At 51.3% G+C, this 12,700-nt stretch overlaps 1 protein-coding gene across 1 annotated transcript in view; it reads left to right on the plus strand.

Annotated features, from left to right (window-relative positions):
• Positions 1-9,542, plus strand: part of LOC147737185 (NACHT, LRR and PYD domains-containing protein 12-like) — a 166,345-nt gene extending 156,803 nt beyond the window's left edge. Inside the window, exons 6-10 of the mRNA XM_086923100.1 lie at positions 1,253-1,423; positions 5,122-5,292; positions 7,091-7,261; positions 8,950-9,120; positions 9,506-9,542. Coding sequence (XP_086779226.1) covers positions 1,253-1,423; positions 5,122-5,292; positions 7,091-7,261; positions 8,950-9,120; positions 9,506-9,542 — 721 coding nt within the window. The remainder of the gene's footprint in view (positions 1-1,252; positions 1,424-5,121; positions 5,293-7,090; positions 7,262-8,949; positions 9,121-9,505) is intronic.
• Positions 9,543-12,700: the final 3,158 nt, after the last annotated feature.

Consider the following 12,700-nt stretch of genomic DNA (forward strand, 5'->3'; position numbering starts at 1 on the left):
GTTCTAGTGAAATGATATGATTCCTTCTGGTAAAACAAGCTGCGTAACACTCCTCCTGGACTAAGCCGGGTGGCTGCGTTCCACAGCTACCACTTAGAGAGCTTTCTAAGGTTGCCTAAGAGCACTAGAATCACCGTAAGGGTTGTCTGGATTAGTGCAGGGTGCTTCACTATAATAAGTGTTCACCATATACTAAGACTGCCTCCTACAGTAGTCTTCTACGAAGGGATTTCACGATTATAAAGTGCTTATAACCATTTTTGGATTGAGCCACTTGTAGCCACGCTTCACCAGTGGATATATTACCACGCAGGTTTTACAACGCAAGTCGTTACAACGACTTGCGTTTGGGGGCGCTGTATAGTGAATAGTTTAATTTACTATTCCAACTCCAGTCCCCGTGGATAGTAGGGAAGGTTTTGGATAGGAAATTAAACTATTCCCTATCCTAGAGCGCCCCCCAGCGCAAGTCGTTGTAACGACTTGCGTTGTAAAAGTTGCGTGGTAAAGGTACTGTGTGGTAAAAGTTATGTTGTAAACGCTGTTCACCTCACCAGTGGTTATCTAAAAGCCTCTTCCACCAGCCTCTGTCTGATTTACTAATTAGCTCTGGGGGACTAAACAACCGTTGTTTACCCAACCCCCCCAGAGTAGTCTTACCCAAGGAATGCGATGACTTAGTTCCAAATGTATCCAATCAGTCTCAATCGTCCCGTTAAATTCCAATTCACTCTTAAGCCGTATTGAGAGCCAAAGAAGTGTTGGACGGAGTCAAACAAAATCAGTTATAACATCTGCTCCCATTTCTTGATGGACACATTTCTCTGGGACACTCTGGGGTATTCTTGATCGCTTTCTTTACATTTTGTTTTCAGGAACTGGAATTGAACTACAAGACTTGTATCCCTATATTTCCACACCAAACGCCACCGTGGGGACACACTTTGCATTGTAAATGTCTATAACTGATTTAATATGACTGTGACCTAAACGTCTACTAAAGGAATCCATCCCATGAGCGGCCCCACTAAGAGATGGTATATGTGCTTTTATAAGTGGACCCAAGGTCCCCCATAAATTCATACAGAGGAAGGAGTTAAAGTGTTTCTTGTCCACCTCGGATCAGAGAGTCCTGGGCCAGCACAGCTGCTGTTCTCGGTATTTATACCTTGTTTTTAATACTGCTAGTGATAAATCCTTCGAATCGTTAATGTTTTAATCCCCTCTCTCTCGCTCTCTTGCCCCTTCTTAGCCTCGGTCTCAGTGAGATAACCGGTGCTTCCTGTGAAGCTCTGGCCGCCGCCCTTCGCTCCAACCGCTCTTTGCAGGACCTGGACTTGAGTGACAATTACCTGGGTGACGCTGGTGCGACCCTGCTCTGTGACGCCCTGAAGCACCCGGACACCCGGCTGCAGAAGATCGGGTAAGGTGCAGGAGGGGAGGCGGGGGGGGGGGCCTAATCTGTCTCATCTGCACTTTGTATTTTCCTCTGTATTCATTGACTCTGAGTGCAGCTTCTCTCCTCCATATGTTTGTCTTACATGCAGGTTTGAGGGTCAGCTCTCTGAAGCCTGTTTTAGGCGCTATCCGCACCCCGAGTACACGGAGTAGGAGAATGTCCCCAAAGGATGCAGATTTTAAGGAGTCTCCTTCTGCTGCCATACGTTTCATTTCCTGTAGATTACGGGTGCCTACATCCAGCTGCGTCTATTCATTGGTTGCAGTGGGGGAGAAGGGGAGGGGGTGATTGTAGGCCAAGATGAAACATTACTATCAAAACTATCTACCAGACAGGTCAGTGTAAAACGAGGAGTGAATGCAGCCCTGCGCTCCAACAACAACAGGACTAAAACCAGGTGACAGTGGGAGGAGTTAAAGTGTTTCTTGTGCACCTCAGATCAGAGAGTTCTGGGCCGTGACCGCTGCTGTTCTGACTAGTTTTATCTTGTTTTGAATAGTTTCAGCAATAATTCCTTAGAGACAGGGCTTTAAGTGGGCTGGGTCTCGCCGGTGCTGAGCACCAGCAGTTTTTAAAGATGGCCTCAAAATGGGTCTCTATCAGGCTCTGTTTTGTGCCCTGGCAAAGGCAGACTGCAGTGACAGCAGGCACATCGATGTGCGCTGCTCATACTGCTCACTTGTCACATCATGTGCGCTGCTAACACTGCTCACTTGTCACATCATGTGCGCTGCTAACACTGCTCACTTCTCACTAGTGTGCGCTGCTCACACTGCTCACTGCACACTAGTGTGCACTGCTCGCACTGCTCACTTGTCACATCATGTGCGCTGCTAACACTGCTTACTTCTCACTAGTATGCGCTGCTCACACTGCTCACTTGTCACATCATGTGCGCTGCTAACACTGCTCACTTCTCACTAGTGTGCGCTGCTAACACTGCTCACTTGTCACATCATGTGCGCTGCTAACACTGCTCACTTCTCACTAGTGTGCGCTGCTCACACTGCTCACTGCTCACACTGCTCACTGCTCACTAGTGTGCACTGCTCGCACTGCTCACTTGTCACATCATGTGCGCTGCTAACACTGCTTACTTCTCACTAGTATGCGCTGCTCACACTGCTCACTTGTCACATCATGTGCGCTGCTAACACTGCTCACTTCTCACTAGTGTGCGCTGCTCACACTGCTCACTTGTCACTAGTGTGCGCTGCTAACACTGCTCACTTCTCACTAGTGTGCGCTGCTCAAACTGTTCACTTCTCACATCGATGTGCGCTGCTCACACTGCTCACTTGTCACATCATGTGCGCTACTAACACTGCTCACTTCTCACTAGTGTGCACTGCTCACACTGCTCACTTCTCACATCATGTGCGCTGTTAACACTGCTCACTTCTCACTAGTGTGCGCTGCTCACACTGCTCACTGCACACTAGTGTGCACTGCTCGCACTGCTCACTTGTCACATCATGTGCGCTGCTAACACTGCTTACTTCTCACTAGTATGCGCTGCTCACACTGCTCACTTGTCACATCATGTGCGCTGCTAACACTGCTCACTTCTCACTAGTGTGCGCTGCTCACACTGCTCACTTCTCACATCGATGTGCACTGCTCACACTGCTCACTTGTCACTAGTGTGCGCTGCTCACACTGCTCACTTGTCACATCATGTGTGCTGCTAACACTGCTCACTTCTCACTAGTGTGCATACTCACACTGCTTACTTCTCACATCGATGTGCACTGCTCACACTGCTCACTTGTCACTAGTGTGCGCTGCTCACACTACTCACTTGCCACATCATGTGCGCTGCTAACACTGCTCACTTCTCACTAGTGTGCGCTGCTCACACTGCTCACTTCTCACATCATGTGCGCTGTTAACACTGCTCACTTCTCACTAGTGTGCGCTGCTCACACTGCTCACTGCTCACTAGTGTGCACTGCTCGCACTGCTCACTTGTCACATCATGTGTGCTGCTAACACTGCTTACTTCTCACTAGTATGCGCTGCTCACACTGCTCACTTGTCACATCATGTGCGCTGCTAACACTGCTCACTTCTCACTAGTGTGCGCTGCTCACACTGCTCACTTCTCACATCGATGTGCACTGCTCACACTGCTCACTTGTCACTAGTGTGCGCTGCTCACACTGCTCACTTGTCACATCATGTGTGCTGCTAACACTGCTCACTTCTCACTAGTGTGCATGCTCACACTGCTTACTTCTCACATCGATGTGCACTGCTCACACTGCTCACTTGTCACTAGTGTGCGCTGCTCACACTTCTCACTTCTCACTAGTGTGCGCTGCTCACACTGCTCACTTGTCACATCATGTGCGCTGCTAACACTGCTCACTTCTCACTACTGTGCGCTGCTCACACTGCTCACTTCTCACATCGATGTGCACTGCTCACACTGCTCACTTCTCACTAGCGTGCGCTGCTCACACTGCTCACTTGTCACCAGTGTGAGCTGCTCACACTGCTCGCTTGTTACTAGTGTGCGCTGCTCACACTGCTCGCTTGTCACTAGTGTGCGCTGCTCACTTGTCACTAGTGTGAGCTGCTCACACTGCTCGCTTGTCACTAGTGTGCGCTGCTCACACTGCTCACTTGTCACTAGTGTGAGCTGCTCACACTGCTCACTTCTCACTAGTGTGCGCTGCTCACACTGCATACTTGTCACTAGTGTGAGGTGCTCAAACTACTCGCTTGTCACTAGTGTGCGCTGCTCACACTGCTCACTTGTCACTAATGTGAGCTGCTCACACTGCTCACCTCTCACTAGTGTGTGCTGCTCACACTGCTCACTTGTCACTAGTGTGAGGTGCTCAAACTACTCGCTTGTCACTAGTGTGCGCTGCTCACAGTTCTCACTTGTCACTAGTGTGAGCTGCTCACACTGCTCACTTCTCACTAGTGTGTGCTGCTCACACTGCTCACTTGTCACTAGTGTGAGGTGCTCAAACTACTCGCTTGTCACTAGTGTGCGCTGCTCACACTTCTCACTTGTCACTAGTGTGAGCTGCTCACACTGCTCACTTCTCACTAGTGTGTGCTGCTCACACTGCTCACTTGTCACTAGTGTGAGGTGCTCAAACTACTCGCTTGTCACTAGTGTGCGCTGCTCACACTTCTCACTTGTCACTAGTGTGAGCTGCTCACACTGCTCACTTCTCACTAGTGTGTGCTGCTCACACTGCTCACTTGTCACTAGTGTTAGGTGCTCAAACTACTCGCTTGTCACTATTGTGAGCTGCTCACACTGCTCGCTTGTCACAGGGGGGCTTGTAAGGGAAGGGAAATACTTTAAAGAGAGTCATTCTCTCTCTGGATTTCCCTTCTCTTTTTGAAACTCAGGAGCAGCAACATTGTTGTGTTGTCGCCAGGGCTGTAAGTGGAGGCTTTTTGTAGGTGTGATGTCACGTGTTGTATAATATATCTGGATGCAGTGAGAAAAACAGCAAAATACAAGTCGGACGGCACAATATGCTAAGCATGGATTTTCACATGACGTGTTTTTAAGCCACACCCTTAATTACATCAGCCACGCCCTTTTAGTGAAACCCCCAGTCTTTTCACCGCACTTAAAGCCCTGCTGAGAGTTATTAATGTTTTAATCCTCTCTCTTTCTCGCCCCTTCTTAGCCTCCATTGGTGTGGGATAACCGATGCTTCCTGTGCAGCTCTGGCCGCCGCCCTTCGCTCCAACCGCTCTTTGCTAGAACTGAGCTTGATATCCAATAACCTGGGTGACGCTGGTGCGACCCTGCTCTGGGAGGCCCTGAAGCACCCGGACACCCGGCTGCAGAAGATCAAGTAAGGAGCAGGAGGGGGGCGGGGGAGGCGCTTTTCTGCATCTTTTGCACTTTGTATTTTCCTCTGTGTTCATTGACTCTGAGAGCAGCTTCTCTCCTCCATATGTTTCTTACATGCGACTTTCAAGGTTAGTTCACAGAAGCCTGTTTGAAGCGTTATCAGGTTGGGGGGGGTGAATTTAGCCCAAGATGAAACATTACCATCAAACCATCTACCAAACAGGTCAGTGTAAAATGAGGAGTGAGGAGTGAGGAGTGAGGAGTGAGGAGTGAGGAGTGAGGAGTGAGGGGTGAGGGGTGAGGGGTGAGGGGTGAGGGGTGAGGGGTGAGGGGTGAGGGGTGAGGGGTGAGGGGTGAGGGGTGAGGGGTGAGGGGTGAGGGGTGAGGAGTGAGGAGTGAGGGGTGAGGGGTGAGGGGTGAGGAGTGAGGAGTGAGGAGTGAGGAGTGAGGAGTGAGGAGTGAGGAGTGAGGAGTGAGGAGTGAGGAGTGAGGAGTGAGGGGTGAGGAGTGAGGAGTGAGGGGTGAGGGGTGAGGGGTGAGGGGTGAGGGGTGAGGGGTGAGGGGTGAGGGGCGAGGGGCGAGGGGCGAGGGGCGAGGGGCGAGGGGCGAGGGGCGAGGATTGAGGGGCGAGGATTGAGGGGCGAGGATTGAGGGGCGAGGATTGAGGAGCGAGGATTGAGGAGCGAGGATTGAGGAGCGAGGATTGAGGAGCGAGGATTGAGGAGCGAGGATTGAGGAGCGAGGATTGAGGAGCGAGGATTGAGGAGCGAGGATTGAGGAGCGAGGATTGAGGAGCGAGGATTGAGGAGCGAGGATTGAGGAGCGAGGATTGAGGAGCGAGGATTGAGGAGCGAGGATTGAGGAGCGAGGATTGAGGGGCGAAGGGGTGAGTGCTGCCCTGCATTCCAACAGCATCAGGACTGAAACCAGGTGACAGCGGGAGGGGCTCAAGTTTTTACTTGTGCACCTCAGATCGATCAGAGAGTTCTGGGCCATGACTGTTGCTGTTCTGACTAGTTTTTAAAGGAGTCCTCAAAAAGGGTCTCTATCGGGCTCTGTTTTGTGCCCTGGCACAGGCAGTCTGCAGTGACAGCATGCACATTGGTGTGCACTGCTCACACTGCTCACTTGTCACTAGTGTGCGCTGCTCACACTGCTCACTTGTCACTAGTGTGCTCTGCTTCACACTGCTCACTTCTCACATCAATGTGAGCTGGTCACACTGCTCACTTGCCACTAGTGTGTGCTGCTCACACTGCTCACTTTTCACTAGTGTGTGCTGCTCACACTGCTCACTTGTCACTAGTGTGCGCTGCTCACACTGCTCACTTGTCACTAGTGTGCGCTGCTCACACTGCTCACTTCTCACTAGTGTGAGTTGCTCACACTGCTCACTTCTCACTAGTGGAGAAGTTAAAGCATGACGTCATGACAGGGGGGCCTTGTAGGGGAAGGGAAATACTTTAAAGAGAGTCATTCTCTCTCTGGATTTCCCTTCTCTTTTTGAAACTCAGGAGCAGCAACATTGTTGTGTTGTCGCCAGGGCTGTAAGTGGAGGCTTTTTGTAGGTGTGATGTCACGTGTTGTATAATATATCTGGATGCAGTGAGAAAAACAGCAAAATACAAGACGGACGGCACAATATGCTAAGCATGGATTTTCACATGACGTGTTTTTAAGCCACACCCTTAATTACATCAGCCACGCCCTTTGAGAGACCCCCCCAGTTTTTTCACGCCACTTAAAGCCCTGCTGAGAGTTATTAATGTTTTACCTCTCTCTCTCTCTCTCCTCCTTAGCCTCTATAGCTGTGGGATAACCGGTGCTTCCTGTGCAGCTCTGGCCGCCGCCCTTCGCTCCAACCGCTCTTTGCAGGACCTGGACTTGAGCGACAATAACCTGGGTGACGCTGGTGCGACCCTGCTCTGTGACGCCCTGAAGCACCCAAACACCCGGCTGCAGAAGATCCAGTAAGGAGCAGGAGGGGGGCGGGGGAGGCGCTTTTCTGCATCTTCTGCACTTTGTATTTTCCTCTGTGTTCATTGACTCTGAGAGCAGCTTCTCTCCTCCATATGTTTCTTACATGCGACTTTCAAGGTTAGTTCACAGAAGCCTGTTTGAAGCGTTATCAGGTTGGGGGGGGTGAATTTAGCCCAAGATGAAACATTACCATCAAACCATCTACCAAACAGGTCAGTGTAAATTGAGGAGTGAGGAGTGAGGAGTGAGGAGTGAGGAGTGAGGAGTGAGGAGTGAGGAGTGAGGAGTGAGGAGTGAGGGGTGAGGGGTGAGGAGTGAGGGGTGAGGAGTGAGGAGTGAGGAGTGAGGAGTGAGGAGTGAGGAGTGAGGGGTGAGGGGTGAGGGGTGAGGGGTGAGGGGTGAGGAGTGAGGAGTGAGGGGTGAGGAGTGAGGAGTGAGGAGTGAGGAGTGAGGAGTGAGGAGTGAGGAGTGAGGAGTGAGGAGTGAGGAGTGAGGAGTGAGGAGTGAGGAGTGAGGGGTGAGGGGTGAGGGGTGAGGAGTGAGGGGTGAGGAGTGAGGGGTGAGGGGTGAGGAGTGAGGGGTGAGGAGTGAGGGGTGAGGAGTGAGGAGTGAGGGGTGAGGGGTGAGGAGTGAGGAGTGAGGGGTGAGGGGTGAGGGGTGAGGAGTGAGGGGTGAGGGGTGAGGAGGGAGGAGGGAGGAGGGAGGGGTGAGGGGTGAGGGGTGAGGGGTGAGGGGTGAGGGGTGAGGGGTGAGGAGGGGGGGTGAGGAGGGGTGAGGGGTGAGGGGTGAGGGGTGAGGAGGGGGGTGAGGAGGGGTGAGGGGTGAGGGGTGAGGGGTGAGGGGTGAGGGGTGAGGGGTGAGGAGGGAGGAGGAGGGAGGAGGGGGGGTGAGGGGTGAGGGGTGAGGGGTGAGGGGTGAGGGGTGAGGGGGGAGGGGGGAGGGGTGAGGGGTGAGGGGTGAGGGGTGAGGGGTGAGGGGTGAGGGGTGAGGGGTGAGGAGGGGGGGTGAGGAGGGGTGAGGGGTGAGGGGTGAGGGGTGAGGAGGGGGGTGAGGAGGGGTGAGGGGTGAGGGGTGAGGGGTGAGGAGGGGGGTGAGGAGGGGTGAGGGGTGAGGGGTGAGGGGTGAGGGGTGAGGAGGGGGGGTGAGGAGGGGTGAGGGGTGAGGGGTGAGGGGTGAGGGGTGAGGAGGGGTGAGGAGGGGTGAGGGGTGAGGGGTGAGGGGGGTGAGGAGGGGTGAGGGGTGAGGGGTGAGGGGGGGTGAGGAGGGGTGAGGAGGGGTGAGGGGTGAGGGGTGAGGGGGGGTGAGGAGGGGTGAGGGGTGAGGGGGGGTGAGGAGGGGTGAGGGGTGAGGGGTGAGGGGGGGTGAGGAGGGGTGAGGGGTGAGGGGTGAGGGGGGGTGAGGAGGGGTGAGGGGTGAGGGGTGAGGGGGGGTGAGGAGGGAGGAGGGAGGAGGGAGGGGTGAGGGGTGAGGGGTGAGGGGTGAGGGGTGAGGAGTGAGTGCTGCCCTGCATTCCAACAACATCAGGACTGAAACCAGGTGACAGCGGGAGGGGCTCAAGTGTTTCTTGTGCACCTCAGATCAGAGAGTACAGGGCCATGCCGCTGCTGTTCTGATTATTTTTGCCTTCTTTGATTCTCTTAACAATAAATACCTCTCTCTCTTTCTCGCCCCTCCTTAGCCTCTATGGCTGTGGGATAACCGGTGCTTCCTGTGAAGCTCTGGCCGCCGCCCTTCGCTCCAACCGCTCTTTGCAGGACCTGGACTTGAGTGACAATAACCTGGGTGACGCTGGTGCGACCCTGATCTGTGACGCCCTGAAGCACCCGGACACCCGGCTGCAGAAGATCGGGTAAGGAGCAGAGGGAGGAGGGAAGGGGCGCATTTATGTCTCTTCTGCACTTTGTATTTTCCTCTGTGTTCATTGACTCTGAGAGCAGCTTCTCTCCTTCATATGTTTCTTACATGCGACTTTCAAGGTTAGTTCACAGAAGCCTGTTTGAAGCGTTATCAGGTTGGGGGGTGGGGGTGAATTTAGCCCAAGATGAAACATTACCATCAAACCATCTACCAAACAGGTCAGTGTAAAATGAAGAATGGGGAATGACGGCTGCCCTGCATTCCAACACATCAGGTATGAGCTCTTAGTTAAATAAAGGTTGTAGATGTTATTTCTGCAATTGTAAAACCAATCCCCACATTCATTTTTTTTTTTGATTTATATTTTGATATCACAGACCAGATTCTGTGGACATTGGAGCACCATACAGATGAGTGTATACATCATCTGTTTTCGGGAAAAGCTAGAATTCACAACAAGATGCCTTGTGGCAGAGACATGGAGGGAATAAAAACAAGCAGCCTTCACTCGGGATGGGAAAATGAGTCAAAGAAACAAAATGTGAAAATTTGGAATAATTAGAGCATTTTGGGGCAGGCAGCAGGGAGAAAAACCAATCATAATGTAATGACTGGTTATCATTTAATGAGTGATAAAGTGAGTGTCAGAAAGAATTAATACAACTCAAACAGCTTCTATTCATGTATCTCTGAATACTGAGGAGGACCTCGTCCGCTCGCCCTGCCTTCATCTCTAGTGCTGGAGAATAATCAGAGCATTTTTGGGCATGCAGAAGGGAGAAAAAAACAATCATAATGTAATGACTGGTGATCATTTAATGAGCTTCTATTCGTGTATCTGTGAATACTGAGGAGGACCTCGGCCCGCTCGCCCTGCCTTCATCTCTAGTGCTGGGGGTCATCAGCTCAGCTTTGAAAGTGGAGTCCTGGTTCTAACCAAGGCTCATGGAAGTTGAAGAGAGTAAGGAGAGCGTGAGCCCTGTGACCGTCCACATGTGATGTCCAGTGTCTGGTCCACACCTGCCCTATCGCTACCCTGGATCGGTGTCAGACAGGATGGAATGAACTACCTGGTACCACAGCCCGGTGCCGAATGCAGCTGAAAGGAGCAGCAGGATCACCTCTGTCACTCATATTGAAGATGCAACAGGACCACCTCTGTCACTTATATTGAGGATGCAGCAAGACCACCTTTGTCACTTATATTGAGGATGCAGCAAGACCACCTTTGTCACTTATATTGAGGATGCAGCAGGACCACCTCTGTCACTTATATTGAGGATGCAACAGGACCACCTCTGTCACTTATATTGAGGATGCAGCAGGAACACCTCTGTCACTTATATTGAGGATGCAGCAAGACCACCTTTGTCACTTATATTGAGGATGCAGCAAGACCACCTTTGTCACTTATATTGAGGATGCAGCAAGACCACCTTTGTCACTTATATTGAGGATGCAGCAGGACCACCTCTGTCACTTATATTGAGGATGCAACAGGACCACCTCTGTCACTTATATTGAGGATGCAGCAGGGTCACCTCTCTCACTCATATTGAGGATGCAGCAGGACCACCTCTGTGACTTATATTGAGGATGCAGCAGGACCACCTCTGTCACTTATATTTATATTGAGGATGCAGCAGGGTCACCTCTGTCACTTATATTGAGGATGCAGCAGGACCACCTTTGTCACTTATATTGAGGATGCAGCAAGACCACCTTTGTCACTTATATTGAGGATGCAGCAGGACCACCTCTGTCACTTATATTGAGGATGCAGCAAGACCACCTTTGTCACTTATATTGAGGATGCGACAGGACCACCTTTGTCACTTATATTGAGGATGCAACAGGACCACCTCTGTCACTTATATTGAGGATGCAGCAAGACCACCTTTGTCACTTATATTGAGGATGCAGCAGGACCACCTTTGTCACTTATATTGAGGATGCAGCAAGACCACCTTTGTCACTTATATTGAGGATGCAGCAGGACCACCTTTGTCACTTATATTGAGGATGCAGCAAGACCACCTTTGTCACTTATATTGAGGATGCAACAGGACCACCTCTGTCACTTATATTGAGGATGCAGCAAGACCACCTTTGTCACTTATATTGAGGATGCAGCAGGGTCACCTCTCTCACTCATATTGAGGATGCAGCAGGACCACCTCTGTGACTTATATTGAGGATGCAGCAGGGTCACCTCTGTCACTTATATTGAGGATGCAGCAAGACCAACTTTGTCACTTATATTGAGGATGCAGCAGGACCACCTCTGTGACTTATATTGAGGATGCAGCAGGGTCACCTCTGTCACTTATATTGAGGATGCAGCAGGAACACCTCTGTCACTTATATTGAGGATGCAGCAGGACCACCTCTGTCTCTTATATTGAGGATGCAGCAGGGTCACGTCTGTCACTCATATTGAGGATGCAGCAGGGTCACCTCTGTCACTTATATTGAGGATGCAGCAGGACCACCTTTGTCACTTATATTGAGGATGCAGCAAGACCACCTTTGTCACTTATATTGAGGATGCAGCAGGACCACCTCTGTCACTTATATTGAGGATGCAACAGGACCACCTCTGTCACTTATATTGAGGATGCAGCAAGACCACCTTTGTCACTTATATTGAGGATGCAGCAGGGTCACCTCTCTCACTCATATTGAGGATGCAGCAGGACCACCTCTGTGACTTATATTGAGGATGCAGCAGGGTCACCTCTGTCACTTATATTGAGGATGCAGCAAGACCACCTTTGTCACTTATATTGAGGATGCAGCAGGACCACCTCTGTGACTTATATTGAGGATGCAGCAGGGTCACCTCTGTCACTTATATTGAGGATGCAGCAGGAACACCTCTGTCACTTATATTGAGGATGCAGCAGGACCACCTCTGTCTCTTATATTGAGGATGCAGCAGGGTCACGTCTGTCACTCATATTGAGGATGCAGCAGGGTCACCTCTGTCACTTATACTGAGGATGCAGCAGGGTCATCTCTGTCACTCATATTGAAGATGCAACAGGGCCTCCTCTCTTACTCATATTGAGTGTGCAGCAGGGTCACCTCTGTCACTTATATTGAAGATGCAGCAGGGTCACCTCTGTCACTTATATTGAGTGTGCAGCCGGGTCACCTCTGTCACTTATATTGAGGATGCAGCAGGACCGCCTCTGTCACTTATATTGAAGATGCAGCAGGGTCACCTCTGTCACTTATATTGAGGATGCAGCAGGGTCACCTCTGTCACTTATATTGAGGATGCAGCAGGACCGCCTCTGTCACTTATATTGAAGATGCAGCAGGGTCACCTCTGTCACTTATATTGAGGATGCAGCAGGGTCACCTCTGTCACTTATATTGAGGATGCAGCAGGGTCACCTCTGTCACTTATATTGAGGATGCAGCAGGGTCACCTCTGTCACTCATATTGAGGATGCAGCAGGGTCACCTCTGTGACTTATATTGAGGATGCAGCAGGGTCACCTCTGTCACTTATATTGAGGATGCAGCAGGGTCACCTCTGTCACTTATATTGAGGATGCAGCAGG

This window comes from Lissotriton vulgaris, chromosome 1_1, assembly GCF_964263255.1.
Source record: "Lissotriton vulgaris chromosome 1_1, aLisVul1.2, whole genome shotgun sequence".
NCBI lineage: Eukaryota > Metazoa > Chordata > Amphibia > Caudata > Salamandridae > Lissotriton > Lissotriton vulgaris.